The following is a 24,956-nucleotide window of genomic DNA, read 5'->3' on the forward strand; positions in this document are numbered from 1 at the left end:
TCTGAAACTTAGAAATGGATTGAAAAAAATGACGTGGGCTTGTTCTTGTGCCCTTTAAGGGCAGATGGTTTGACGCATCCAAATGATTTCTTAACCATGACAGCAATTGGATGTTCCAAATATCAAATAAATACTACTTGAAGCTTTTTTAGGCTTATATTTAAACACTTACCCTGGACTGGCATAGCAAGAGTTGTACAGTATCTTTGTTAGTGTCCCTGCAGGGAGACTCAGAGCAAAGTCCCCCTGCATAAATGTATAGTCTGTCTCTAATCTTTTTCACATAAGAAGGAGAATCACTTATACCTAAGTCATCTTTATAACAGTGCAGCTGTACAGTCTCTGATCCAGATAATTCTCTAGCTATTTTGTTAACTACTTACTATACTTAAAAGTTTATATAAATCTAGGCCAAAATAAGCTCTGTCATATGGGCTGTGTACTTTGTTGTCTGATTGTTCGTATGGGTAGGCTAGAGGTTCTTTAGTCACTTCAGGTCATGTGTTTATACTTGATTTGTCATCTAATGTATCTTTTGTGTGCAGTGATAGCTTTGCATATATAGGTTGAGAGGTAATCACAGTCCTGAAAATGAAATGGTTTTCCAGTCTCATTTTATATTACATTCCTACCTGGCAGGAAAAATAATTTCTTATTTTCTCTCAGTAGTTATTGTCTTCTGAAAAGAATCTACTACATACTTGTTGGTGAAGTAACATGCTTCATGCCCATATTTTATAGGTGGTGGTGAATGGTAGAATTGCCACTTGGGTAGGTTGTGAGCATAAGTAGAAGGCATGTCTTACCTTGCTGGACAGACTCAGATAAGGTATATATCAAACCAAGAAGTCACTAACTTTCAGAGGAGTACTAAGCTCCAGCATTCTCTCTTCCATTCTTGGTAGAAGCTGGTAGTCTCCATTCGTGTATTGCTCCTATTCATCAGGTGCTCCCAGATGATGACAGGTTGCCTAGATGCCTGTGTTGATTTGACATTTTGATCTACTGTATGCATAATATGACTGGCAAAACCTTGTCCTGAGTAGGCAACCTCATCCCCACCCCACATGTGGAGTTAATGATTCAAAATGAGCCTGTCCTGGTTTGTGCTGACGTCAGGGAGAGCAAGGTTTAGAACCAGAATGAGGATGCCGGGACTGTGACTTCTTGGTGCTGCTGCCTTTTTCATTCAGGCCTTTTCCGAGTATGACATGGCTTATGTTAATTTTTAATATATCCCTAGGAAGGGGAACTTCTGTGAGTTTTTTGAAGTGCTGTGAAGTCCATACGGCATACGCATCTTCTCTTCATAGCAATGCCTTTCTGTTCGCCATTGGAGCATATTTTCTGTTAATGCTTGGATTTTTCCTTCACTCAGGTTATGCAGACTGTGCAGTCTGTTTCGAAGTCTCGAGAACTGTGGTCAGATTCCTCTTCAGAAGTGGACTGGATTTTGGCTCAGATCAAAGACCTGATGCAAGAGAACAGGTACATCTCTGATAAGGAACTGAGGTGAAAGGTACAGTGCAGAGCTGGGCCAGCAGACCTGTTGCACTGCCTCTTCGCCGTGTTGTTCAGCTGATCATGGAGAAAGCAATTGGTTGATTTCCTCAACATCTTTGAGGACTGAGTTGTTAATCTGCGTTAATGAGTAATGTTTCCTGGGCCGGATGGTCTCCCAGGTGTTGTCTCTGACTTAGCTGTGCTGGCCGCAAGGCATGTCAGCATCTTCAGTGTCTTCAAAAGCTCTCCCAGCAACCTTGTGTAGACTTTGATTTCGCAGTAACCGTTAGAATTCTTCAAAATCGCAGGGCATGGTAAAAGATCATAGGAAGTCCCTTTCCATATAGGAGAACTGAAGTAGTGAAGATCTTAAGATAGTCATGTATTTGGGGTCTTTCTAATGCTGCCTTGTTGGCATGCTCTCCTATTAGTTTATGTCTGTGCAAAACTTAGTTTTCATAACAGTACTGTCCTATAAGTATATGATCAAAACAAGTACTTAATTTGGAAAATACTGTGGTTTTGATTCGCTTGCTGTGCACTGATTCTGCAAAACGTACTTGTGGTATCCTTTGAAAGTGTGTTAAATCACATTCTAGCCGTTCTTTGTCATCATCTTTCTATGAACCACCTGTTGCGTCAGCTCTTGCTATTTGTCCCATGCAGCTGCACAAAGTACATTCAGCCCCAATTGTGTGGGTTTCCGAAAGAATCAAGAATACTTCATCTATCAAATTAAATCTTCCCCCAGAATACTCAAACTTAGAATTTAGATGTTAGTGACTGCATTTGTGGCCTTTGAAGCACCAGTGTTTCCAAGTTGTCCTCATCAAGCTGCGAAATACCATGTGCTGGGGGGTGAAGGGGGGAGTTGGGGCAGCCTCATTTTTGAAACCCTTGGAACTGATGACATATTTGAGAATACAAACATTTGCAATACCCAGCCAGTTCCCGGGGCTCTGCAATGCTTGTTCTTTACTACTAGCACAACCAAACCATGCCAACATTTTTCCCTTTAAATAATCTCAAGTTTCTATCTTAAGCACATCGCACTATATCTTTATATATTTCATGGGCAATTCTCAGAAGAACTCTTTAGGCTGAATTCACCATCTCAGCAGTGCCTAAACTGTTAGAATGGACAGCAAGTGAATGGGATGGGATTCTGACGCAGGGCTGTTGATTAAACCTTCGCTACTGCGCCTGTCTGTGCACTGGCTGGAGGGCAGGTATGTGGGGAAGGGAAGCCTCTTCGGAGTTCTGTTCAGTGTTCAGCGATTACGGCACATGATGAGTTTTATAACATATGATCCCAATGTGGAGCCGCTGCTGGCCCAGGAGTGTGCAGTAAAAAGGGGAATCTCTGGTCTCTCTTTGGAAGCAGTAACTTTAAAACAAACGAACAAAACCCCAAACCCCCTAACGTCAATAGCCACTTTTCTGCTTTGCAGAGGACTGAATGTCTCCGGAGCACTTCCCAACTCCAGGATACTGGTAGCAGTCTGACTTAAAGTGGTGCTTGTGTACAGCATCGACAGTTATCAACAGTTATCGCAGCTTGTCATAACTAGCTTTCCTGCTGATAAGCTTGGTTATGTTTTTTCCCTTGCTTCTGAAGGGTGCTGCTGAGCAAATACTCTGAGAGCAGCATAGTGGGGGGAGTCTGCGTAGGCCTGCGTGTGGTGTATCTGGCCGGTGGGCAAGTAAGAAAGACTTTGCTTTCCTGCGATCAGCCCGGTGCCTCTGGAACCGTTTAACAGGCTTGAACTCAAGTGTGGCTTTAAGCTGCTTGAATCTGGTTCAGTGGAATGCTGTTCTGTACAGGGTGATGTCACCAGAATGTGGCAGGCTTTTGTGCATTACTGTTTCTACAGGAAACTCTGGTCTGGCAGATGTAGAGAAGACTTGAAAAGTAACCATCCCGCCCCCAACACCACCTCGAGCTTGGAAGGAATCTGTGCAGTTGTCATGTTCTGTTAAACAGCTTCTGTTGTTCCAAAAGTGCCTGTGCATGAGTCTTTTCTTCTGAAAGCTGTTATTGCGGATGAGTAGTTAAGATGCTTCAGTGTTGTTATTGCAGTGTGTAGGCTTGTGTCCTTATATGTTGGTAAGTCAAATGGAAGGGTTAGACTTTTCCTGTCTTTCAAAAAGACCTATGTGCGGAAATATTTTAGGATAGCTGTAGACTATAAAGGAAACATTTAACTCCTGCGTAATGTGTTGGGAATTTCACTGCTTTGCAGTCATTTCTTTAGAAGGTAAAGTGGCAGTAGGATAGAATTGGTTTTACATCCTTCCTTCTTCAGGTGCATGTGATAGCGTGGATTACAGGGAGCCAATGAATTGGTGTGCTTAGGAGATGCCGCTTCCAAAACTAAAGCAGTTTAAAAAGTTTGTCATCTATCTGGGAAAGTGTTAGAACTAGGTGGCACATCTCGGGAGCGTGATTTCATTTCCAGCTTTCACTGTCAGTTTTCTCAGAGCTTTGTTTGGAATTCCAGCCCAGTAACTTAGGTAAGCGTATGAAAGGCAGGTGCTAGGTGTGGCCTAAAGAAACTTCAGAGATGGGACAAGAATCTGTGAAAAAACAGCATCACCGGATCCTTCGTTCCAACAAAAAAGTCTGATGGTATAGTGTCTCTAGGGTATGTGTCATTTCTTAAGTAACCCAATCTGGCAGTAACGCTTTCATAAGAACTTTTTCTTCACTGCCTTGTGCTTCATTGAATAAGGCTTTTTTGATGGTTCCCTTAAGCACAGGCTTCAAATAAGACAAGGAGGAAGCTGGTTTCTATGACTATAAAAATGTTGGGTTTTTTTTGTCTTGTGGGTTTTGTTTCTGTTAGCTGTTTCATGGTTTCCTGAGTGGCTCTTAATGATCAGGCAAGTTCATTAAAATACCTGCTCTGATATGCGGGGAAGTCCCCCACTTACAGCAGCCAAGGAGGACTGTTTCACAACTCACAGCTTGCAAAACTAGCAAAGAGCCAAACCCTTCAGCAGTGACGCTACTGCGTTTTGCAGTTGCATTTAACCGCCTTGTGTGTTCACTGTTCAGAGAGAAGTTTTGGCAAGAATGTTTTTATTTTTGTCTGTGTCTGTGTGTGTGTGTGTATGTATTATTTCCAGTAAGTACTGGTTCCACAATTGCAGACTTCGGGCCAAACTTGGGGAAGGGGTTTCCAACCCTTATTCCTTTTATTTTACAGGCTCTCTCTCCACTCCTTTTGCTTCTTTAAGCAGTATTAACTCCAGAAAGCCCCAGAAACTGGGTGTCAGGTTACATGCTGCTAGTTTTGGTACTTTTCTGTATTTTTCTGCTCTTATCAATGATAGATGTCAGGTAGGCCAGCTGCTGTAATGAAGCATTTTCCTTGATTTGGCAGAGTGGTTTGACTATATTCACACATGTGCTTATTCTTGGGAGCTGGCAGAGCCCAGGTAGGGAGAGGGCGTGTGTTATAGGAGAATGTAGAAGTCGGGTCACAGCTTATTATTTCTCCTGGCGAGTTTCTTATTCCTTTATCAGGAGTGAAAGAGAGAAGTGGGACAAGGGACTTGATTGATACCTTTCTTCAAAGCCAAATAGGTGACCCTTAGCCTTTGTCGTCTTCATTCTAGCTAGCACAACTGGAAACCAAGTGCTGAGCATAGCTCTGATGCTGGGTACCGCTGGGGGTGGTGCTGGTTTCCAGGCCCCTGGGCAAGATCATGTGGTAGCTCTGCATGGGTTTTGGTGCACTTCTGCAATGCTCTCTGTGAAGTACCTGAAATAATACCGATGTCATGGGAATGTTTCGCCAGAGTGACAGTACAGGCTCAGCTCCGCAGTTGTTGTTTCAGTGTGAGGCAGCAGTCATTGGAGCCAGATTTTAGCAGGATGTTGAGGTATAGTCATTTTCCACTGACTGTTGTCATATCAAAGAGCTGCTTCATCCATTCTCAATCTCTGTTTTTGGCTCAAGCAGTGTAGGCCAGATGCTGCCATGCTTCCCCATATCTAAGCTTTCTTTATGCCTACTTTCCCCATTTTAATCCTGCAGCGTGCAAATTATTTACTTGAAAATCAAGACTAATAAAAAGTTACATCTCGAACCTTGCTGGAGTGTCCCTTCTGCAGACCAGCTGTTTAGAAGAAACAAACCTACAAGCATACAGTTGTTGGGTTTTTTTCTCCCCTCCCCAGCAAGAACATGTATATATCATAGCAAAGGCTCCAACTAACACTGCAGGGAGATTGCTACCTTCACTACACTTTTAAAAACACCTGTGTGTCAAAGTTGGGCTGGGGAGGAGGGAAAAGCCAGAAAATCCCACTAACCACTTGTCTCTTGCCATCTTCTTGGCAGCCTGCTGACGGAACCAGGATGACTTATTCAGGAAGTTTTGGAGTTTGCTTCATGCAGCCAGGTCCTTGTCTCAAAACCCAACTTGCCCTGTTCTCCTGTCTGGATCCTTAAGGGAGAATCCTGATATCATACAGTTATTTGTTTTGCAACATGCAAGTGGCTTAATAAAGAATCCTATTCCAGGCCTTTATGTTGTTTAACATTAGAAAGTTGCTTGAATAATACAGTTTTGATTGAGAGAGAAAATGATTTTTCAATTAATCTGTGTTTTCTACTGAAGCTCTCCTCTGTTGGAAGACTTCTACTGTGTTGCTCATTTCAGAGTAATAACAGGACAAAGGCCACATTGCATCTGAACAAACGCTACACTGGCTTACATAAAACAAGTGTCCTTACGGACAAATGCTAAATCCCAGTAAGAACCAAGTTGAGCTCGCTGAGCATGATGAACAGTCAGGCAAATCACACGTACGTTCTTCTTGTGGAGGGGGATACAGAGGTGGGTTGGAAGCCTCAGGATGGTAGAGCAAACTCTAGGAATTGGCACTCACTCCCATATTTCATCCTTGAGTGCCTGCTTTGTCTCATGCTATTTTTTATTCCAGCATCTGGATGCAACTTGTAAGGAACACAAGCTGTTGTATTTATAGTTAATGAAAGGCCATGCCTATATCCAGCTTTTTAGAACGACCTACACATTTTCTTTGAGAGCCCAAAATAATTAAAAACAGTTCCCAGAAAGGATTCATACATGTACCTTCTACTTCTGTTTATTAATAATACCATGTTAACTGTATTGAAAATGAGACCCTATCGCGCTCTGGTTTCTATTGGTCTTTATATAGCAACATAAACACAGTGGTCTGGCATGGCGTTTCTCTTAAGTGCAGATTTATCTCTCTTTAGGGGGAATTCTCCATTAAATGTTCTTGTGTGAATAGTCACAGATTCTCTTACTTCTTCAGAAACTCAATAAAAGCTCTACCTTCTGTAGCCCTTGCTACCAGTCCATTCTCCACCATGACATTTGTTTGAGAAGATGAATAGTATTACGCTACCAAAGCAGCAATGAGTGTGCAAGTGCTTATAATCAAGTCACTTTTTTACTAAAAAAAAAAAAAAAAAAAAAAACAACAACAAAAAAAAAAACCAAAACACAAAGAAACTCCACAAGCTTTAAACATACATTTGTGCGTATATGTTTACATAAGTGAACACAGAGGTTTGTAGAAGTTGTTTTTGAACGCCATTGTGGTAATTGCTTCTGCTTTGCTTCGTACCTGTCCTGGAATGCTGCAACTGTTTACTCTTTCAGTCACATGGAGTCTGTCGTGTATCACAAATGCAGATGGGCTACTGCTTTCCCAGTGGCCTCTATGAGAATCTAGTTTTCTGAAGGACTGGCTAATGGTACGTTCCTTCTCAGCTGAAGACAGGGTTGTTCTTGCAGTCTCCTGTGTATTTCTGAAGATGCTTAATTTAAGGACTCAGCTTCTTGCTTTCATTTAAGAGAGACTTTTTTTCTTTATTATTCACTCACGGAAAATAGACCACGCGGGAGGGAGGAAGACTGGCATGGAAAGCATTGACAAGGTTGTGACTTCATTAGGTTCGGACACTTGGATTTGGACTCAGGGATAACAGAGTCTATGAGTTCTCTTGAATATGTCGTGACCTATGAAAGTGCTTTTTTAATTTAGAATGCCCCTGTAATTCTGAGTAAAGCCTTTCATTCCCCTATCAACATACCCTGTAATTTGGGTTGTGCAGAGGGCAGAAGATTCCTTTAGACCTAAAGCAAAATGAACTGACTGCAAAGGATCCTCTGCTGTCTGCTTCAGAGAACTGACCCGGTGGACCTTTCTTAGTCAGATCTTGTTCTGCTTAAATGGTTCTCCATTAAAGCTGCCACGTGCGTGGAGATGTCCTTAATAGTTGGTAATGAGCAGTCATTGCATGTAGGAATAATGGTAATTATGCTGGAACAGCTTCCAGAAGCTCCAGAGAGTTTCCAGAGAAGAGAAGGATTGAAACTGAATTTTGTTTTTAGAAACAAATTACATTCTACCACTTGCCTTCTGATTTTCCACCACGTTATCTATTTATGACAAAGTGGTCTAGTGTTTGTGTGTGTTGTTTCTGCACTCTGAGGTCTTCAGCTGCTGTTTGTATTTATAAAATTCCTGTATTGGATCTAAGTCACGCCTGAATGTTTAGATTTGAAAGTCAACCCTATTGGAGAAGACAAACTTTCTCATCTATTCCATACCAAAATATGCCGTGTTTGACATGGGTACGACCATTCCAAATCCAATGAGTCTGAGAGCAAAAGCAGTTGTTTCTGTGGAATTTATTCAGTGATTGAAAATGGCCACCTTGATTTTTATTCTGAGGAGTGTTTATTTTAGTGCTGTATCTTTGCATGGATAGAGAAGCTCATGGATAGAAGTGTGAACAGAAGAACTCAAGAGAATCCCATGCTGGATATTGGGGTAGTTGTGGGAGTTTGACTTCTGTCGCTTTTGCTGTATTTTACCTTCAAGTGTCAGTTCAGCCTACCTATGTGGGTCCCCTCAGTCTTCCACTTGCATTAAGCCAGCCTGATAGGAGATGAAGTGGTCCTTGAGCTGGGCCATTCAGTGCTGTCAGACTAACTGAAGTTCACAGGATAGCTATAAGGGCAGGAGACATCCAAAAAAGAGCTGTAGGTGCTGTCGGGAAGAGCAGTTGTGACCCTACTGCAACTTACGTCCTGAATAGTTGTGTGAACTGCACCTTAAGGTGTGCCTTGCCAGCAAGTCAACAGGCTTGGCTTTTCCCCTGAAATTTAACCTAGCTCTGTGGGTCAGAGGTCCTCAAATCTTGGCTGGCCTGCTGGCAGACGACTTGGATCGTACTGCAAACCATAGGTATTTCAGTACGGTCAATGTTCCTGTGCTTTTGAAATACCAAGGTATTTGCCTCTGCAACTCGAGCAGAAACGTTTCCTTGAAGGTTCTGGTTCTGCTGCAGTTTGCACAACTGCACATTCCCTCCAAGTCCAGTGGGATATATCCAGCCCAAAACTGGCATACGATTTTAGTGCCTTACAACAAGCTACATCACCTCCTCCTAGTTCCAGGTATTTGGCTCTCACACTTGTTTCAGAACTGGTGCAAGTGGTGTTTTGATACGTAAAGGAGTAACTGGCGTTAATAAGGCTCTCTGATTGCTCTAGGGAGACAGTGGCTGAAGCTCTTCTCAGTGATGGCTTTCTCATCCCAAAGATGGAGTGTCTGAAGATGCTAAATATCAAGTATGAAGGTTAGTGTTTTGGGCGCCACATAAGTAAAAAGTCCATAGCTAGCGTTATGTCCAAGTCTGTTCTTTTTTTCTCATTATATTGAAATCTGACAACTCTCTGCATATTTTTCATGTATCTGGGTCCTTAAACATCTTTTGATCTGTTCTCCAGACCCCTTTATGGCCATGCTTAGCTATTGCTTTTGCATAAATCTCTTACCATGGAAGGATAGCTCTTCAGCGCTGAATGCTGCCTGGCCAAAATGTCTGTTGAAGCTTGCATCTCTGCCCTTATCTGCAATAGTTACTGATTTCATGAAATCCTACTAGTTTCTTTTCTACATTGAAGGTTTGAATCAAATCTAAATGGGTTTTTTTGAGCCTCGTTTGCCGGTTGCATCTTAGTTCCATGTTGCTGCCCACATGTGTGGAGTTGCATGGATTTTCTGCAAGAGAATTAGGTACCTAGAGGCAATGAAAATTAATAATTTGTCTGTTTCCCTGGGACCTCTTGGAAACACCAGCCAAAGAACTTTCCAAGAAAGATCCTCAAATTTCTGTGACTGTATTACAGTAGTAAAAATTTAGGAGCTTTTTGATTCTATGTTGCTTTGCTCAATGTGCTTTCTCTTTGCAGTATATTTTTAGACAGAATAGCTCTTCGTTATGTGTGAGATAAGCTGAAACTGGAAAGGGATTAACAAAACAGGTAGATTTTCCTGTGGTTTACCATGTGATTAGTTCAGGCATTGTATTTTTTGCTTTTATTGAGCTATTGTGTTAATTATCAATTTGCTGCTTATTTTACTTCCCTAGCATAAGAAAATAATAGTTCCAGGTTCAGCGAGGATCCCAGGAAATACCCTGGAACCAGTGATCTCAGAACGAACTACTTTAGTTTGGAACAAGTGTCACAGCCACGGTTCACAAAAAATCACAAAACGGTGATTTTTGGCTTCTCTTTTTTCTTCTTCTTATTGCAGCAAACAAAGAGGTATGGCAGTTCAAAATTCCTCAGACGTTTTACTGCTTTTGGCAGCCTTTGCTGACAGGCCTCCTTTCCCGAAGTTTTACACAGATCCTAATAGAGAAAATGTTTATGGAGTTGAAGGAATGTTCTGACTCTTCAGAACTCCGTCCTCAGTTCTTGATCAACTGGATTTCTGAGATGCTGACTGGCATTGCCAAAGTAAACGCTGGTGAGTGTGTCTGGAATTTCTGGGTGTAAGAAAATGTAAGAGTCTCTTCTGTACTGTTGCAAAAACTGGAAGAGTGGTGTGACCTTTAGATGGAAACTGCAATAACCTAATTATTACATTTTGTCATGTGAATGTAGAGCTTTTATTGTTGCATTTCTTGCACTTTTCAGCCTGCAGCTTATGTATATCATGCATTTCTTAGCAAAAAATTGCAATTGTTATTGGCAACTTTGCTGCAGCCTCCTCAAGATAGGAAAAGCCAATTTCTCCCATGAAAAATCAGGCCCTTAAGTGCAGATACTAGTACTTGTAGGAAATAACAATAGCAGATAACAAATAAAGACGTTACATGCCACCTGTTATGAGTTCCCTGTTCCCAGTTCTTTCCTCACTTAACAGAAGCCTGCCTTTACAAGACACTTATATAGTCTTGCTGTCCTTTTTTAATCCTATCACAGGATTTTCATGCCTTCTAAACTTACACAAAAGTACTAAGTAATATTTTGTTTTCTGTTCTTAACTGCTTAGAACTGTTTAAATTGGCAAACTGTATGTTCCACTCCAGAGACAGGGGCACAGAAGAGCTTTAATTACTCGAAGCGTGTCACAGGAATTCTGTTAACAGGAGTTCTGTACTGCGATATAGTGTATCCCTGATGAGATTTCCAGCTGGTTATTTTTGCCACCTCTTCTGTCATCTCCTGATCTGCCTCAGTCTGCACCAAGATTTTGCCAGTATCTGTGGCAGTCATGGGTTCGTGTTTGATGCTTTCAGTGAGCGCTGAGCATATCTATTATGTACCAAGATCCCTGAATGGTAGTAGTTCCCAGCTATTAAGTCTACTCATTGCAGTGCTATCGGGAATGATCTCAGGTCCCAGAAGCAGTATAATGCATTTATTTGGGACGGTACTGTACAAACACATCTTGTGGCTTTCCTGTCTGGGATGGCATGCACAGAACCAGCTTGGGAACGTCCGCACCTCACTGTGGTCACGTCTTGTGGAGCTAACCTGGCTGCCCGTGCGTTGGCAAGTCCCTTGTGACAACCTTGATGTATTTGGTCAGTACATCTGGTCTTGGACTTGGATTGGAGTGCAAGCTTGTTTGAGGATGGTGTTCCAGTAAAAATGCAAAGGGATGAAGGGCTTACTTATAATGAATTTTGAGCACCTTGTTTTCATTATCTTCTTTGAAGGGAAGAAAAGACAGCACTGTAACAAACAGGTGTCCGTGAAGGAGCTGTTCCTCCATAAAGTTCCTCTGCAGTGGATAAGACTGACTGATAATTGCTTGGAAGCTCCCTGCTGGGCAACCCCACACCTTCTTCAGCTGTAAGTTTGATCCTGTGACCTAGAAAAGGGACAGCAAACAGTGCTCTGTAACAGCTTTGGCCAGCTGCCTTGCGGTAAGCTGAGTTATAGCTGCATTCCCTTCCTCTCCTGTACATCTAGTAGAAATTGTGGCAGGTGCGTATAAAGCCCTGCTTGTTGCTGCTCATCTCCCCATTGATTCTACAAAGAGAAGGAGGAGCACAATTTAAAAGGATTGCACCTTCAAAATGAAAGCGGATATTATCTGGGGAGGTATTAAAGAAGCAACCTAGTCAGAAGAAAAGTGACTTGGTAGCAGAGATGTGACTGCTTACACAGGTGATACAAGTTTAGCACAGGTGGTAACTTTTTCACATGAAAACAGCAAAGCAGGAATTCTGTTCGAAGTATCCCAAGTCGTTAATTTTAATCACAAAGAGGGAGTATTCCAGCATCCACCCACCAGGGAATAATCAGATTGGTCTCTTAGAGGAGGGATATGAGCGAGCTGTCCTGGAGGAAACTCACACTTAAAAGGCTGCTCAGCTTGATGAACCTTCACCTGGAATCTTTTTTGCTTTTAAGACTTTTACATTACCCTTTTCCTTTCTAGGATCCTCACAATCATGAGACCTCGCTTGCCACGTTCTTCGCGGAAGAACCTTCTCTATCTCGCTTCCGTTTACACAGAAGGGGGTGGCCTTTTGTCCAGTCCCGGCCTCTCTTCAGACTGCAGCGAACAGCCAATTTACACTATAGAGAGCTTACAGTGGAGGGCCAGGCAAGAAAATCAGGTCAAAAATCAAGGGCAGACTGTAGAGAAACAAGAAGATGAGCTGGAGAGAGATGATGGTGTAGAGGAGGTGGAGGAGGAGGAAGAAGAGATGGTAACTGAAACAAGTCCTTTGGAAGGACTTGCTCATTCTGGTAACGTGGTGGCTATTGCTGAGAAAAGGGCAGCACTGCAAGGGTCCGCCTGGCAGATCACTGCAGGTAAAAAATGACTTTGTAAGACTTAGACAATCTTCGTCACTGGCATATGTTAATTGAAATGCAAAGGCATCTCAGCTCTCTGGGCCTGGCCAGAATTGAAGTGTACTTCAAAATCATCTAAATACCAAATCACTGGAAACTGGGTTTTTTTCCAGTCTTCGGTTCATGTGCAGGAGTCATCTCTCTTAAACTCTTAAAATACTGTGAGTGTTTTTTCCAGGAGCATGTTGTTACTGCCTCATTCAATTTTTTATCAGGCTTTTCCAAACTGTTTAAAATTTCAGTGCATCCAATTGATGGGGCAGCATATATGCCAGCTGTGAATGGCAAAGAAAATACGGACGTTTCTTGGACTTCTGTTTGTCAGAGTTGGGGGTATTTGAAAGCACAGTTTGGCTGTGCTGGAAAGCACCAGTCATATGCTCGTAAGTTCCATGCTCTAGGAAAATTGCTGTTACGACGTGGTGGCAAGCAAAAGAAAGGAGCAAGGCAAGTTTTTGAAGGGAATAAACAGTATATCTGGTGTTTTGTTAGCTTTATTATGGTAGCTATACTTTCTCATTGGGGCGGAGGGTTCTGTAGCTAAGAAGATTTTGGATGAGTGATTTATGGAGGGACTTGAAGACAGGAGGAGGAGGTTGGTGGAGAGGATTTGGAGGTAAAGTGATATTTAAAGGAAGAAGAAAAGCAGCCATTAGAAGACAATGAACTCTTGTACCCCACCCACAGGGAAATTTTCCCAAGTCAAAAAAAAAAAAAAAAAAAAAAAAAAGATCTGCCTAAGCAGCTTGGCGTAGTTATGTGGATGTGAACAGCTTGTTAGAGCTGGATGTTTTGAGAACAGAAGCAAAATTGTCCAGTGACTTCAGTGACTTCCGTTCAGATCAAGCAAAGCTCTCGCTGAAGGAACACGCAGTGTGTCCTGAACCACCTGATTTTTGTGAAGATTCTGTTTATGTAGTTGTTTGTGGGTAAACTTAATTTCTGTTTGAATAACGTGTGTAGTTACCATCCTTAAACAATTTGAAACTATAGCCAGTAGGGATGTACAAACCCATGACAACATGTGGTATATCAACTATTTATTAGGTAGTTCCCCAAAGAGGGGGTTTATCCTGTTAAATATATATAACCGTAATTTGCCTTACAGCTGCATTGGATGTTACCAAATGCTATTTCTGCCCCATTTTTAATTGTAAAATAATAACACTTAGAAAGCACTGTCCTCTGTCAAGATGTTTTGTTCTATTAAATGCCCAAGAATGGTATCAAAGGAAAAACAAACACATCTGCTGGTTCTTTAGGGCAGTGCTTGGGTTTTTGAGCAGATATCAGGTACACAAAACAAATCAGTTTCAGACGAAGAGGAGGAAATGGCCAAGTTGTACATGATTAGCAGGGGTCTCAGCTAGTCTGTGTAATCATTGCTGGCTCTCTGGAGTGGAGTGTCTTATCTTCTGAAGGCTTCTGTCTGCTATTCTTTGCTGAGCTGCTAGTAAGCATTCCAGAAATAAGTGTTCTGGTATCAAGAAAGCACATAGGCTTAAGAAATCTTATTGTTTTGACAACGACAGGTAATACTTTGTATCTTTCATTTAGTTAGGTGTGAAATAAGAATGAAATTTACAGGGGGATTTCCCTATTGGGAACTGCCTTTGAAATTTTGGCACCACAATATAAAGGAATGGACTCGCTGATGTTATCGGTTGTGATGGATGGTTTCCCATCATGCGGTTTCTGGCCCCCATTGGAAGCCAAATTTAACAAATGTGAAGTCATGGAGAGGAAACAGAAATAGGTGCTCATAAAAACAAAGAGCAGAATTTCCAAGACATTGTCATATTCTTTTTCTTTGCCATCTCATGCTAGCCCACCTGTCTGTCCAGAATTGCTTTATTGGTTAATTAGGCTTCCCCAGCCTTATACTCTTCTACTTTTGTGGCTTCAGTTCTTCTTTAGTCACTGTTGCACTGTTGCTGTGCAGCTGCTAATCTCAGCAAGTCATTAAGAAGCTGATGCTTAGTCTCACCGGAGGAATGAGCTACTGGATGCAAAGGTGCTATTTTGTATCTTTATATGTGTACAAATGGCTCTTTCCATTTATGGAAGTATGCAGAGTAAATTTTAAAAATTAACGTATGTAAGTCAATGTGTGTGTTTCAAACGAAAATATGCTTAAAAGAGGAAGGTAAATATGAAGGGTTGCTCTAGAATACTGTGGGGTTTCTTTTAATGGACATTGTCCCACACAGCAGAGTGACTTTCTTTGGAAGAGATAATAAGGTGAGAAATAAAATTAGTTAAAACTGTAATTCAAACATTTTTGCTGAATACCTGAGATAGTTCATTTTTGTTGAATGGCTGAGTTGTGTGAGACAGTATTTGTGGGCTTGGGGGGGATCTTGCTTTCTGGAAATCTCTCTGGGGAGCTTAGACGTCTTGTTTATGTACTGTTTTTACCCAGATGAAGTACGATGGAAAGACTTTCCTCTTGGGAAACTCCCAGGTCAGACAGATGACCCTGATGGTCTCATGTTGGATAACTATTCCATGATGTCCCTGCTTGACCAGCCAGTGGGAGATGAGTGGAAGTCTCCCAATACACAGTGAGTAATGGTGTGGGCAGGACTTTGCCCCTGCACCACGAAACGCATTTGCCTCTCTGTGCCTTGTGCTATACGATGTGAAAAATTAAGGATGAGATTTCCTTTTTACTTCTGTTTGACTAAATAGTTTGACCCAAATATCTGCTACTATCTCTAATACCTACTAACTGTGCTTCGCGTGGATTTTTCAAGTAATGTGTGTGTTTGGAATTAACGCACACATCTCCTCTTTCTGATGGTTCAAATACTTAATGAAGTCCTTGATTCCAACACTTCTGTGAGAGGCGGGACCAAACCTGCCTCTCTTTATATTGAGACGTTAAATAAGTTATCCTTTTTGAGACCTCTTGAATGATGTTAACCACTGACAAGACCTGTGCTTTGAGTGCTGCATGAATTTCCTCTCAGACTGTGAAGAGAGCAAGTAACCATTTGTCTTCTGATAGTTCATCATCCCAAAAAGAAGAGTAAGTCTATACTAGATGCAGAAAAACCCTTTTGATTCAGCGGAAGAGCCCTTTGACGTCGGCCAGCCATGAATCATCTTTCTTGCAACAGGTTCCATGTTGGGAATAAGGCAAATTCCTGGAATTTGCATATCTGCTTCTAGTCTGCAGAGCGCCAGCACTCTGACTGTAGTCACAAATGATAAAATACTTGATCTCAGAGACTTTAAACATAAAGCTGTTTGACTTGATGTTTGGGTAGGTGAGGTCACTGGTAAGAATAAGGAGCTGCAGCAGAATTCTCACTGGCTACAGTAATCAGTACCATTTGGCCTCTAGCCGGCAGGCTCTGACGAGAGATGGGCGGGGGTTTCTTAATCTGATCCTCACGGGCTCAGTTGATTTTTCTGTGCACGGTAGCTGGAATCATCATTATGGAGGCTGTAGTGAAGCGTGTGTGGAGTAGTGTGGTTGACTGTTCTGGCTTGTTTGTAAGCTGCTACTGCAGTTAAGGTTGAGGGTATCATTCACTTTAGCAGTATTCTGCTCTCCTCATATACTATGGAAATAAAAGAAGAGGAAAAGCGATGTACACGATGTAGCTGACTTCCTGAAGAAATCGCATAAGAGCTGATTTCTGCTGCAGTCCATGACTGTGTTGCAGAAGCAGAATGAGTCCCTACTAACTGCTGCATTGCAGACCTGCACAGTCTGTTGCCTGTTCTGTGTAGCAGAATTATTTGTACTTCTTGAACTCTTAGTGCAGAGAAAACCAAAGCAATTTACAAAGCAGGTGCATTCAGAATCATCTTGCTGACCCCAAAGTTCAGCCACTTCTTGGGTGCAACGTGGTAGCAGTTAAGATGAGCATAGCAGAAGTATGCTGGAAAAGTAGTATCCTGGAAACTTAAAATAGCACAGGTCACACTTAGAAATTTCTGCTCACTATAGGCTGTTTTTTTTGTATTGTCTTGAAAATAGTCTTCTGCATCAATTGCGGCATGCCTTTTCTTCATATTTTAATATGAAACAATTTCATCGTATATTCAATGGTGAAAACGCCGTAGAGGTATATAATTAATTGCTTCTAGGAATTTGTAAATTGTCTTGAAACTTGCTTTAATCAGAATTTGCTGCTGTCGTCTTTGAAGAGACCTCATTTTAAATAATGTCAATTACAAGATTTGTAATTGCCCTTACATGATTCTCGTCTAAGTCACAGGACCTTGTTGTCCAGAAGGTGCCTCAAAAGAACCTGAGGCTTTGCTTCGAGTCATACCATTCCTCCTGTTCATACCTCCTTGGTTTCTGCGCTGCTTGTATTTGTGGCACAAAGGTACTGCAGTGCCTTAAGGCACCGGTGGTGTCATGACTGTAAAGCTCTACAAGACAGTAGCGGTTCAAAGAGTTTTTCTAGCCTAAAAGACAGGAAAAAGAGGAGTCGAAACCCACTGTCAAATCCAGAAGGTGGATTAATTTTAATTTATTGTTGTTAGCTGCTTTTGATATTGGAGAAAAAGCAAACCTGTGGGAAAGGAGCATGGTTTGATGGCTGGAGGCATGTTTCCTCATATTGTATTTAGGCATGAACAGGAGCAGGCAGAGATGACAAACCATTTCTCATGACAAACCTGTTACCTTATTGCCGGAGATGTGGGAATGGAGAGCGGGCTGGAGCAGTTAACGACAGAATCTGAAAGACGTAAGGACCTGTGCTCATTTCAAGAAAACCATGGTTGCACCAGCAGAGCAGGAAGCTGGCTCTAGCCTGCTTTTGAATGCTGGAAATAAAGAGGCAGCCTTTGCCAGAGTAGAGAATCTCATTGATGCTGTGAAGTATTAGCATGCCAGTCTAGGTGATTTTTGTATTAGAAAAATAGGACTGAGCTGTTGTGTAAAAATGTTCATTCCTCTTTATCCCTTCTGCTGGTGTGTATCCTACCTCAGCTCTATCTGCCCTGGGTTGTCTTGTATTGAGCGAGAAAGTTTTGTTTTCCACGTTAAGCTTTGTCTGTCTGATTAGGCTCAAAACATTCTCTAACGTCCGTATTGATTTGAGCCCACAGCAGTATTTTGCCTACACTGTTCTGTACTATTACAGGTTTAATACAGACTTTTCAAGCGAGTAGTGTTGTGGTGCACTGCAAAAGCCAAGTTGTGCTACCAGAACAGAGCTGTTGGGCCCTTCCTTGAATGGAAGCAATTAGTGTTAAGCTTGGGTTTTTTTTTCTTTGGAGAAGGCTTTGTCCCTTCCTGAGATGAGAGAGAGGTTCCTGGATTTATTAGGAAGTGACAGAAGGAGACAGTTGGAATCCAAGAAGATAGCAAGGGAATAGAGGAGAATGGAGGCAGCTTCAAGGTAAAGTGGAAGATACAATTCTGGAAATCACTTGTCTGTTGCAAAGGGGATTAGGATGACCAGTTTATCTGGTCTTCCCTAGTCCGGTGTATTTTATGACTGTGTTTGCAGCTGAATTTGGTTGCCTGCACACATTCCAACGGTGTGACATACTTTGCTTGCTTCTTATGGTAGATACTTTCTGATATCCAACTGCCTGATACTGTTTGCCTTGTGGTTTCCCAGTACCATCGAGAACTATTTTGTTGAAATGGAAGAAAGGGCGTTTAGTTGAAGACACCTAATTAATGCTTTTCAGTTAGAAGTAGTATCTTAAATGTTGCTGCATGTGATTTCCCCTCCCCCTTCCCTTAAACCCAGGCAATTGGATGATGAAAATGAGCGTGAATAAATGCACTGTAATGCAGCATTGGACACAATTTAAACTACTCATAGGCATGGAATGGCTCTCACTTAGCTTGAAAGTATTCAAGATCACTGCTAACGGTAGTCACTGAGGTCAACTTCATGGAAACCTTTCTGTGGAAGAACAACCTCAATTGGTTTATTTAAAGATTTTTTTAAAAAAACAGTAAAAATAATATAATGGCATCAGAAGTATGCGGTGACCTGGTGTAGCATACTGGGTTTGTTTTCTAGAAATTCAGTCTCAGTGCAGTAGTAGAAAGACCTGGGACAAATCTGAATTACAGAAAGCGGAGTCCTCAAAGAGCAGGAGCAAGCATACAAAGGTGACATTTCTTACCCTTAAGAAAAAGGGCATGCTAGGCATAGCTGCCAGCAAATTGTTTGAGCTGGGTCACTCTGAATTTTAAAGGTAGTTAATACTGGAATATATTGCCCAGAGAGGTGGTAGAGTTTTCATCCTTGCAGACGTTCAAAACCCAGCTGGACGTGGGCCTGGGCAGCCTGTTCCAGACGACCCAAGTGGGGAGATTGGGTGAGACAATCTTAAGAGGTTTCTTCCAACCTCGGTGATTCTGTGAAGGTATCTCTGCTCGTTTCTCTTCCTACTTCCTCAATGAAAATGGATAATAGCAATAAACTGCTGAAGTACTTTTAGTAATAACCTAAAAACTAACTGAAAAGATGCCACCACATGTAACCACTTCTGTCCAGAATGAAAACTAATTTGAGGTGTTTGTAGGAACAGTAAGATTATACTGTGGAATCTAGTTAGTACTTGTCTTCAGGAGCAGGATATTTGAGGACATATGAATTAACCACAAAGGGCCTGGGATTAGGAAAAAGAAACTTTGCGATACATATATTTTATTGCGTCTGTTTGGTTTTGTGCTCTCTTCTGAAGCACCTAGTTCTGGCTGCTCAGAGAGCAAACATGAGCGTGTTTAGGTTGTGGATTTGATTTCATTGTCCAACTTCTGTTCATCTAACAGTATTTGGAGTCTTATATCCTGCAAAAGAAACAGATATGTCTTTTTTTTTTTTTTTCTTCTCATTTTTGAAAGGATAATCATTACTGGCATCAGAATTGAAGATCTTTTGATCTGTGATTGGCCAGGGGAAACAAAGTCTTTAAATATCTTTTATTTTCATTAAATGGTAGAGTTCTCATAGGTTAGCAAGTATTATGCTATCCTTTCGCCTCTGTGACTGGGAGTTCTTTATAGGGCTGCCAGTAAACCATTTCAGCAAGTGGGTCACAAGTAGCAAATAATCTGTCAAAAGGAAAGTGTCTCCCGTGTTGGCAAATCAAATTCTCCAACAGTCTAGATCAAGTTAATTGACCAGTTAACGTTTCCTTCCCTTGTCAGTAGTAGCACTAGGTTCCTTCGGAGGAAGGAATGCCTGGACTGCATTTTGAAATATGGTTTAGTCGTGGTCAGGACTGATTGTATATTGATTGCAGACTAAAAAGTTGCGATCCAGATATATAGATTTCAGTGCTTCATTGTGCAGACTCTGAAAAAAGCCAGCAGGTGTTGCTTTCCCCTCTGCCCCCAATAATTGTTTTCCCTGTGGCCTAAGATACAGAGAGGAGCAATTGCAAGAGCTTCATATATATTCAGCCAAGGAGGCGGTTTTCTTTTTCTCCTCATGTGCTGCGTCGGTTGGCTGTTTTTTCAACAGTGTAATGTGTCGTGCAGCTTGTATTACTAGAAAATGCCCATGTAGAAAATGAAAGAGCACATACCAGGCCGAAAGCAACACATATTTCTGCATCTCTCTGTGTGGGTGAAAGGGGCAGGTGGTTTCTGCCACTCAGATCACAGCCTGGCAGGAGGCCAAGGAAAACTCAGAAAGAAACATGAGGAAAACCTGTTGTTACCACAAAAAAAAAAAAGGAGCAGAACCTGATTTATTCCTGTAGCTGTGCCTGGAAACAATCCAAGCTTCGACAGGAGTGTTACAACAGCAGCTTGTGCATTCTTATTTCCCTTACATAGCAGCTTCTCTGTTTGCCAAAGGCCATGTAGCACTGGGGAGGTCGTCTGACTTGCCCCACGGCAGAAGGGAACAGGTTTTCTTGGCTACTTCTCACGTATTCTTCTATGTAGAAACTTTGTCCGCTCTATTGCAGCTACGTGGGTTTTCTGCTTCCCCTTCAAAAGGGGTTTGTATGGGCTATTCCAGAAGGGGTGTTTGCTGTTTACTTCTTCTTTGATACTGACCTCCAACTTCTCCATCTGCAGAGAGCTTTCTGCCAGGCTCACTATAGGCGTACCGCAGTATGGTATGAGAGATTGTGAAAATCTGATGCTTTACTTTGAAAATATCCATAAGATGCTTGGAAAAAGCATCTGCAGCATATGCCATGGGACATGCCCTTTCTAAAAGCTGTGGCCACCTTTGTCTTTCTCTCTGGCTCCACAGACTTGAAGCAAATGAAGGTAATGAACTGCAGAAAGGGTTTCCTGGAGCATGGAGTTTGACATTAATTTGGAAAAAGGGCTTTGGACAAGTCATGTAACAGAAGCAGAACCTCTTGCTGCAGCCCTAATTGACCAGGTCCACAGATGAGAATGGAGCACTTGGTGATCTTATCATGCGTTTAATCTATGTTGTTTAACATCTGCCTGAATTCTGCCTGCCTTGTTTCAGGTCTGTGCTTCTTACTAAATAGTTCCTATGAATCTGTAGCAAAACTTGATTACATACCAGGAAAAATAGGTTTCAGCTGACAACCTCGCTTCCCTTTTAAAGAGTAACTCAGTCCTGAGAGAAAATCAAGAGCCCATCTCAATTGCTGTGTTTCACTTCTTTTTCTGCTTCTGTTGCTGTTTCTGGAGGTTTGGAAAATTGGAGAATGTGCCTTCCCTATGCTGAAAGCAGCAGCCTAGCTATCCACAAAGTTTTCCCCCACAAGGCTGCTGGATAAGTCATTTTTTATTCTTTCCCTGCTCCTGTTTTTCTGCTTGCCACTTAGCACACAGTTTGGCCTCTTGTGGAACCCTTTACACACAGTTTCTCTGGTTTGCCATCAGATCTTCCCGAAGACAAGCATGCTGTTTCCAAAACAGAATAGCCTGAATCTCAGAGAAGCAAAATAGTTCAAAAAGAGCTGAATCCAGACAAAACCAGTGAATTTTGAGGCAGCGCTCCATTGTCACGTATCTAGCTGTCTTTGCAGATGTACTATTGGAAAAAAACTAGTGGCAACCAAGTGGCTGGGGGACAAAGTAGCACTGATTATGGAAAAGGCACTTTCTCCCTGGAATCCCAAGTAATAAAGTGCTATTACTCTGCTTGGTGATACTCCAGTTTCATCCCTCCTGAAAAGCTGTTGATCTGCTGTGATGAGCTTGCTCTTGGCAACCTTCGTGCAGTACAGTTAGGCAGAGAATGATGTCAGTGTCTGTCCCTTGAGTCCCTGTCCTGGGAATGACAGCAGGCCCGTGAAGTCAGGAATGATGACTACACATCGCAAGGGAGGAGAAATTATCCCATTAGCAGGCTGAATTCAGGATAGTTTCCAACAGCCAGAGGAAGACCGTGGGGGTCATAACACTGGGTGTGACAGCTGTAGTGTTTCTGTGTTGGCTTTGTCTGCAAGGCCTCTGGCAGTATTTCATCTGAACAGGGAGTGTCTGAGAGGTGTTTTGACCTTAAAGGAGAAATTATCTGTCTCTGAGGAGCTCTGAGCAGCAGCCTCTGCTAGGTAGCCAGTTATTCCAGTACTGAACATCTGGAAAAGGCATGGAGTTTTTCGGTGTATAGCCTGAAGTTGCTGTGTAAATAAACCTTTCCAAACATCTCAGTCTTGTTTGCAAAAATTATTTTCTGTCTTCAGAGGTTTTTGGTTTTGTTTTAACATGAGACAGAAGTTCCTGTGATGCTTGGATACTTTGGAGAAGCTTGCAGTTCCTTCCTCCGTGGTCCCAAAAGACCATGGTTTTGGTGGGTTTTCTGGTGTATGCTGTGCCTGTGTGTTGTCAAAGTTTGTGTTTAGCGTTGCTGTGGCAACCTCTGAAGCTTTGAATAGCTGCTGTCACCCTCAGGCAGATGTTTGGGTTTTTGTGATAAGCATATGTGCTTTTTGTTTACTCCCAGTGTCAGCTTTACCTGACAGCAGGGGCGAATTTGGCCAATAATGACTACTTGGAGAGTTTTCTGAGGGTGGAGTTGCTGACATGCAGTTGCTTTAGGGATTGCATCAAGTGACTGCACTGACATTTCAAAAATGGGATTCATCATTTAATGGTCATGGATAATGACTGGATTTTGTTGTCCTAAGGATGAGATGCATAAGCAGGTAGGTGAGAGGGGTGGTTAATATGCACTGAAGGTAAAGACAGTGACTAGGCCGGGAGTATATTCTTATCCTGGGGGATAGTAGGTTGTAGCTAGGAGTGCCTGGGCTCTCCTTGGGCATAAGGAATAGAGAAAGTGAAAAACATGCACAAGACAACCAGATTTTCCCTTTTTCTCCTTCACGTTGTCAGATACCAGGTTTCAAGCGGATCCTTTAAAGATTTAGCTTTCACCTCCACCATTCTCATAAAATGAATAAAAATGATAAACCAAACCCTTATCCAACCTACTTAACAACACGGTAGTGATTTAAGTTCCTTCACATAGTAAAACTTTGGGTAGGGAAAGGTTTACGTATGTTCTCCAACTGTTCTTTCAGCCTTGTGTTTCACAGTGCCTTGTGTCTGGGAGCACTGTATAAGATCTTATTGCTCCTTTGTATGCTGTGTTAGCAAGTTGTGTAAATGGGTCATCGTTCGGGGGACTTCTGGGACTCGGCCCTAGCTGGGTAACTTCTGCAATGAAAAGGGATTTTACGCCTGTTTGAGTGAGCCACCTTCTAAAATTAGAACTCGCTTAGCGTGCTGCGGGTGTCACCAAACACCTTCCTTTAAAGTCTCTGTAAATGCACTCGTTCCTGTGACTTCGTTGTAAAGCCATAGGAAGGGCCAGTTTCTGTGTGCAGAATGTGTAGGCACTGTAATATTTGTAACTTGTGACAGACTGTTTTCACGTCGACTACTTGCTGTGTTAGCATTTCACCTGATCAGCTTGTATTCCGAGCTGCAAAGGACAGACGAAGGTTCCGATCAAAATTGTTGTGTGGCTGCTTCTGAAGTCATGTCTCCCTCGCAATTGTTCGTGACTGGTAACCTTTGGTTTGTGCTTTGGTACCTTTGGCACTGTTGCCTCTCTTGAACGAACTGATTAAAAAACTAAGGATGTTCCAGCAGCTAAATGTTCAGAGCTAAGAATGAGAAATGACATTTTGTTTTGGAAATAGAACTTGTTAACAAGTTTAAAGTGCTATCAAAACTACTTTGGTGATGTGAGCTTCTGAATCAGCTCAGTGCTTATGTGTTTTATTTCTCTTCCTCTCACAGCTCTGCAGAATTGAATAGTCCTGTGACAGGAGGATTGTTATGGACCCAGAATGACTTCCATAAAATAAAAAGTGGCCTTCAACTTTTCTAAGACAGCAGAGTGCTCTGCAGCTTTCAGTATTGCACAAGATAAGTGGCATGGAAGAACTAGTAATGGTGGTGGGGAAATAGCCACTCCAGGATATATTTCTTTTTTCGTGAAGATTTACTGATTTTTACCATGTAAAATCAATGTTTTATAAAGGTGGTTGTTTTAAGTTCCATGTGTAGTAACCATTGTCTTGCTTAACCACTATCATGAACTTTTAGCTCTAGTTGATGTTTGCCAAATACAGTTAAGAGTACTTCGGAATCCCTCGGTGTTCCTTAATTTTCTTCATGGTTAATAAATACAGCTGACTGAAGGCAAACCTTCTTTCTGGATCCTGTTTTCCTTTTTCGCTCAGGTAGTCAGGACAGTGTCCCCGGTCCTTGTTAATCGCACTATCGAGCCCTTCCTATTTCAGTGACGCTAATGTTTTCCTGTATGAGTTTGCATGAATTTGCCAGGATAAGATTGTGCTACAATTTTCGTCTAGCTAGGGTTTCACATGAAGCTTCAGGGATCAAGCCTAGTAATAGCATGGCTGAATGCACTGTGGTGCATAAATATCTTCGAAAATTCTTTTCCTCACCGTTTTTTTCAAGTGATAGCCTTGAGGCCCCTGCTGTCTCTTTTTAATGAAAGTTTTCTGCTTGGTGTGTCTTCCGTTCATGGTTTTGCTGAGGTTGATAACTCATACTGTGGTCTTTGCTGAGCGCTAGTGCGAGTACTGAGAAATGGACTCAAGTACCTTGTTGAAAAGTTGGTGAGAAAAAGAACTTCCAGCTAGTTTATCCTAAATTCAGTTTTCTTTACCTGTATTAAAGGTTCTCGGAACTTGGAGGCTTCTGCAATTACGTGTCAAAAAATAGGACTTTAAGCACATATTTATTGCAGGACTCCTCAGTAAGAATTTGTTGGAGCGGATCTGCTAGAGGGTAAGACAGAGCCTTTCTCTGCGTCAGTCTAATAATTTGCAGTATTTACAAACTAAACAGAAACAGGAAC

At 42.0% G+C, this 24,956-nt stretch overlaps 1 protein-coding gene across 3 annotated transcripts in view; it reads left to right on the forward strand.

Moving 5' to 3' along the window:
* The window catches only part of LAS1L (LAS1 like ribosome biogenesis factor), a 31,632-nt gene extending 7,351 nt beyond the window's left edge, over nucleotides 1-24,281 (forward strand). Inside the window, exons 7-13 of one of the 3 annotated variants that reach the window (XR_015702804.1) lie at nucleotides 1,379-1,488; nucleotides 9,070-9,155; nucleotides 10,118-10,333; nucleotides 11,532-11,667; nucleotides 12,260-12,639; nucleotides 14,588-14,695; nucleotides 15,104-15,241. Coding sequence is in view for 2 of the 3 variants with exons in the window: in XM_087749286.1 (XP_087605412.1) it covers nucleotides 1,379-1,488; nucleotides 9,070-9,155; nucleotides 10,118-10,333; nucleotides 11,532-11,667; nucleotides 12,260-12,639; nucleotides 15,104-15,245; nucleotides 20,886-20,982 (1,167 nt within the window). In the remaining variant the exon portion in view is untranslated. Of the gene's footprint in view, nucleotides 1-1,378; nucleotides 1,489-9,069; nucleotides 9,156-10,117; nucleotides 10,334-11,531; nucleotides 11,668-12,259; nucleotides 12,640-14,587; nucleotides 14,696-15,103; nucleotides 15,246-20,885; nucleotides 23,844-23,866 lie in introns of those variants that run through there. The other 2 variants (XM_087749287.1, XM_087749286.1) reach the window with 2 other exon arrangements.
* The last annotated feature ends 675 nt before the right edge of the window (nucleotides 24,282-24,956 follow it).

Source organism: Nipponia nippon, unplaced genomic scaffold (genome assembly GCF_047370975.1).
Source record: "Nipponia nippon isolate SJK-2023a ecotype South Korea unplaced genomic scaffold, ASM4737097v1 scaffold_12, whole genome shotgun sequence".
NCBI classification, from domain to species: domain Eukaryota; kingdom Metazoa; phylum Chordata; class Aves; order Pelecaniformes; family Threskiornithidae; genus Nipponia; species Nipponia nippon.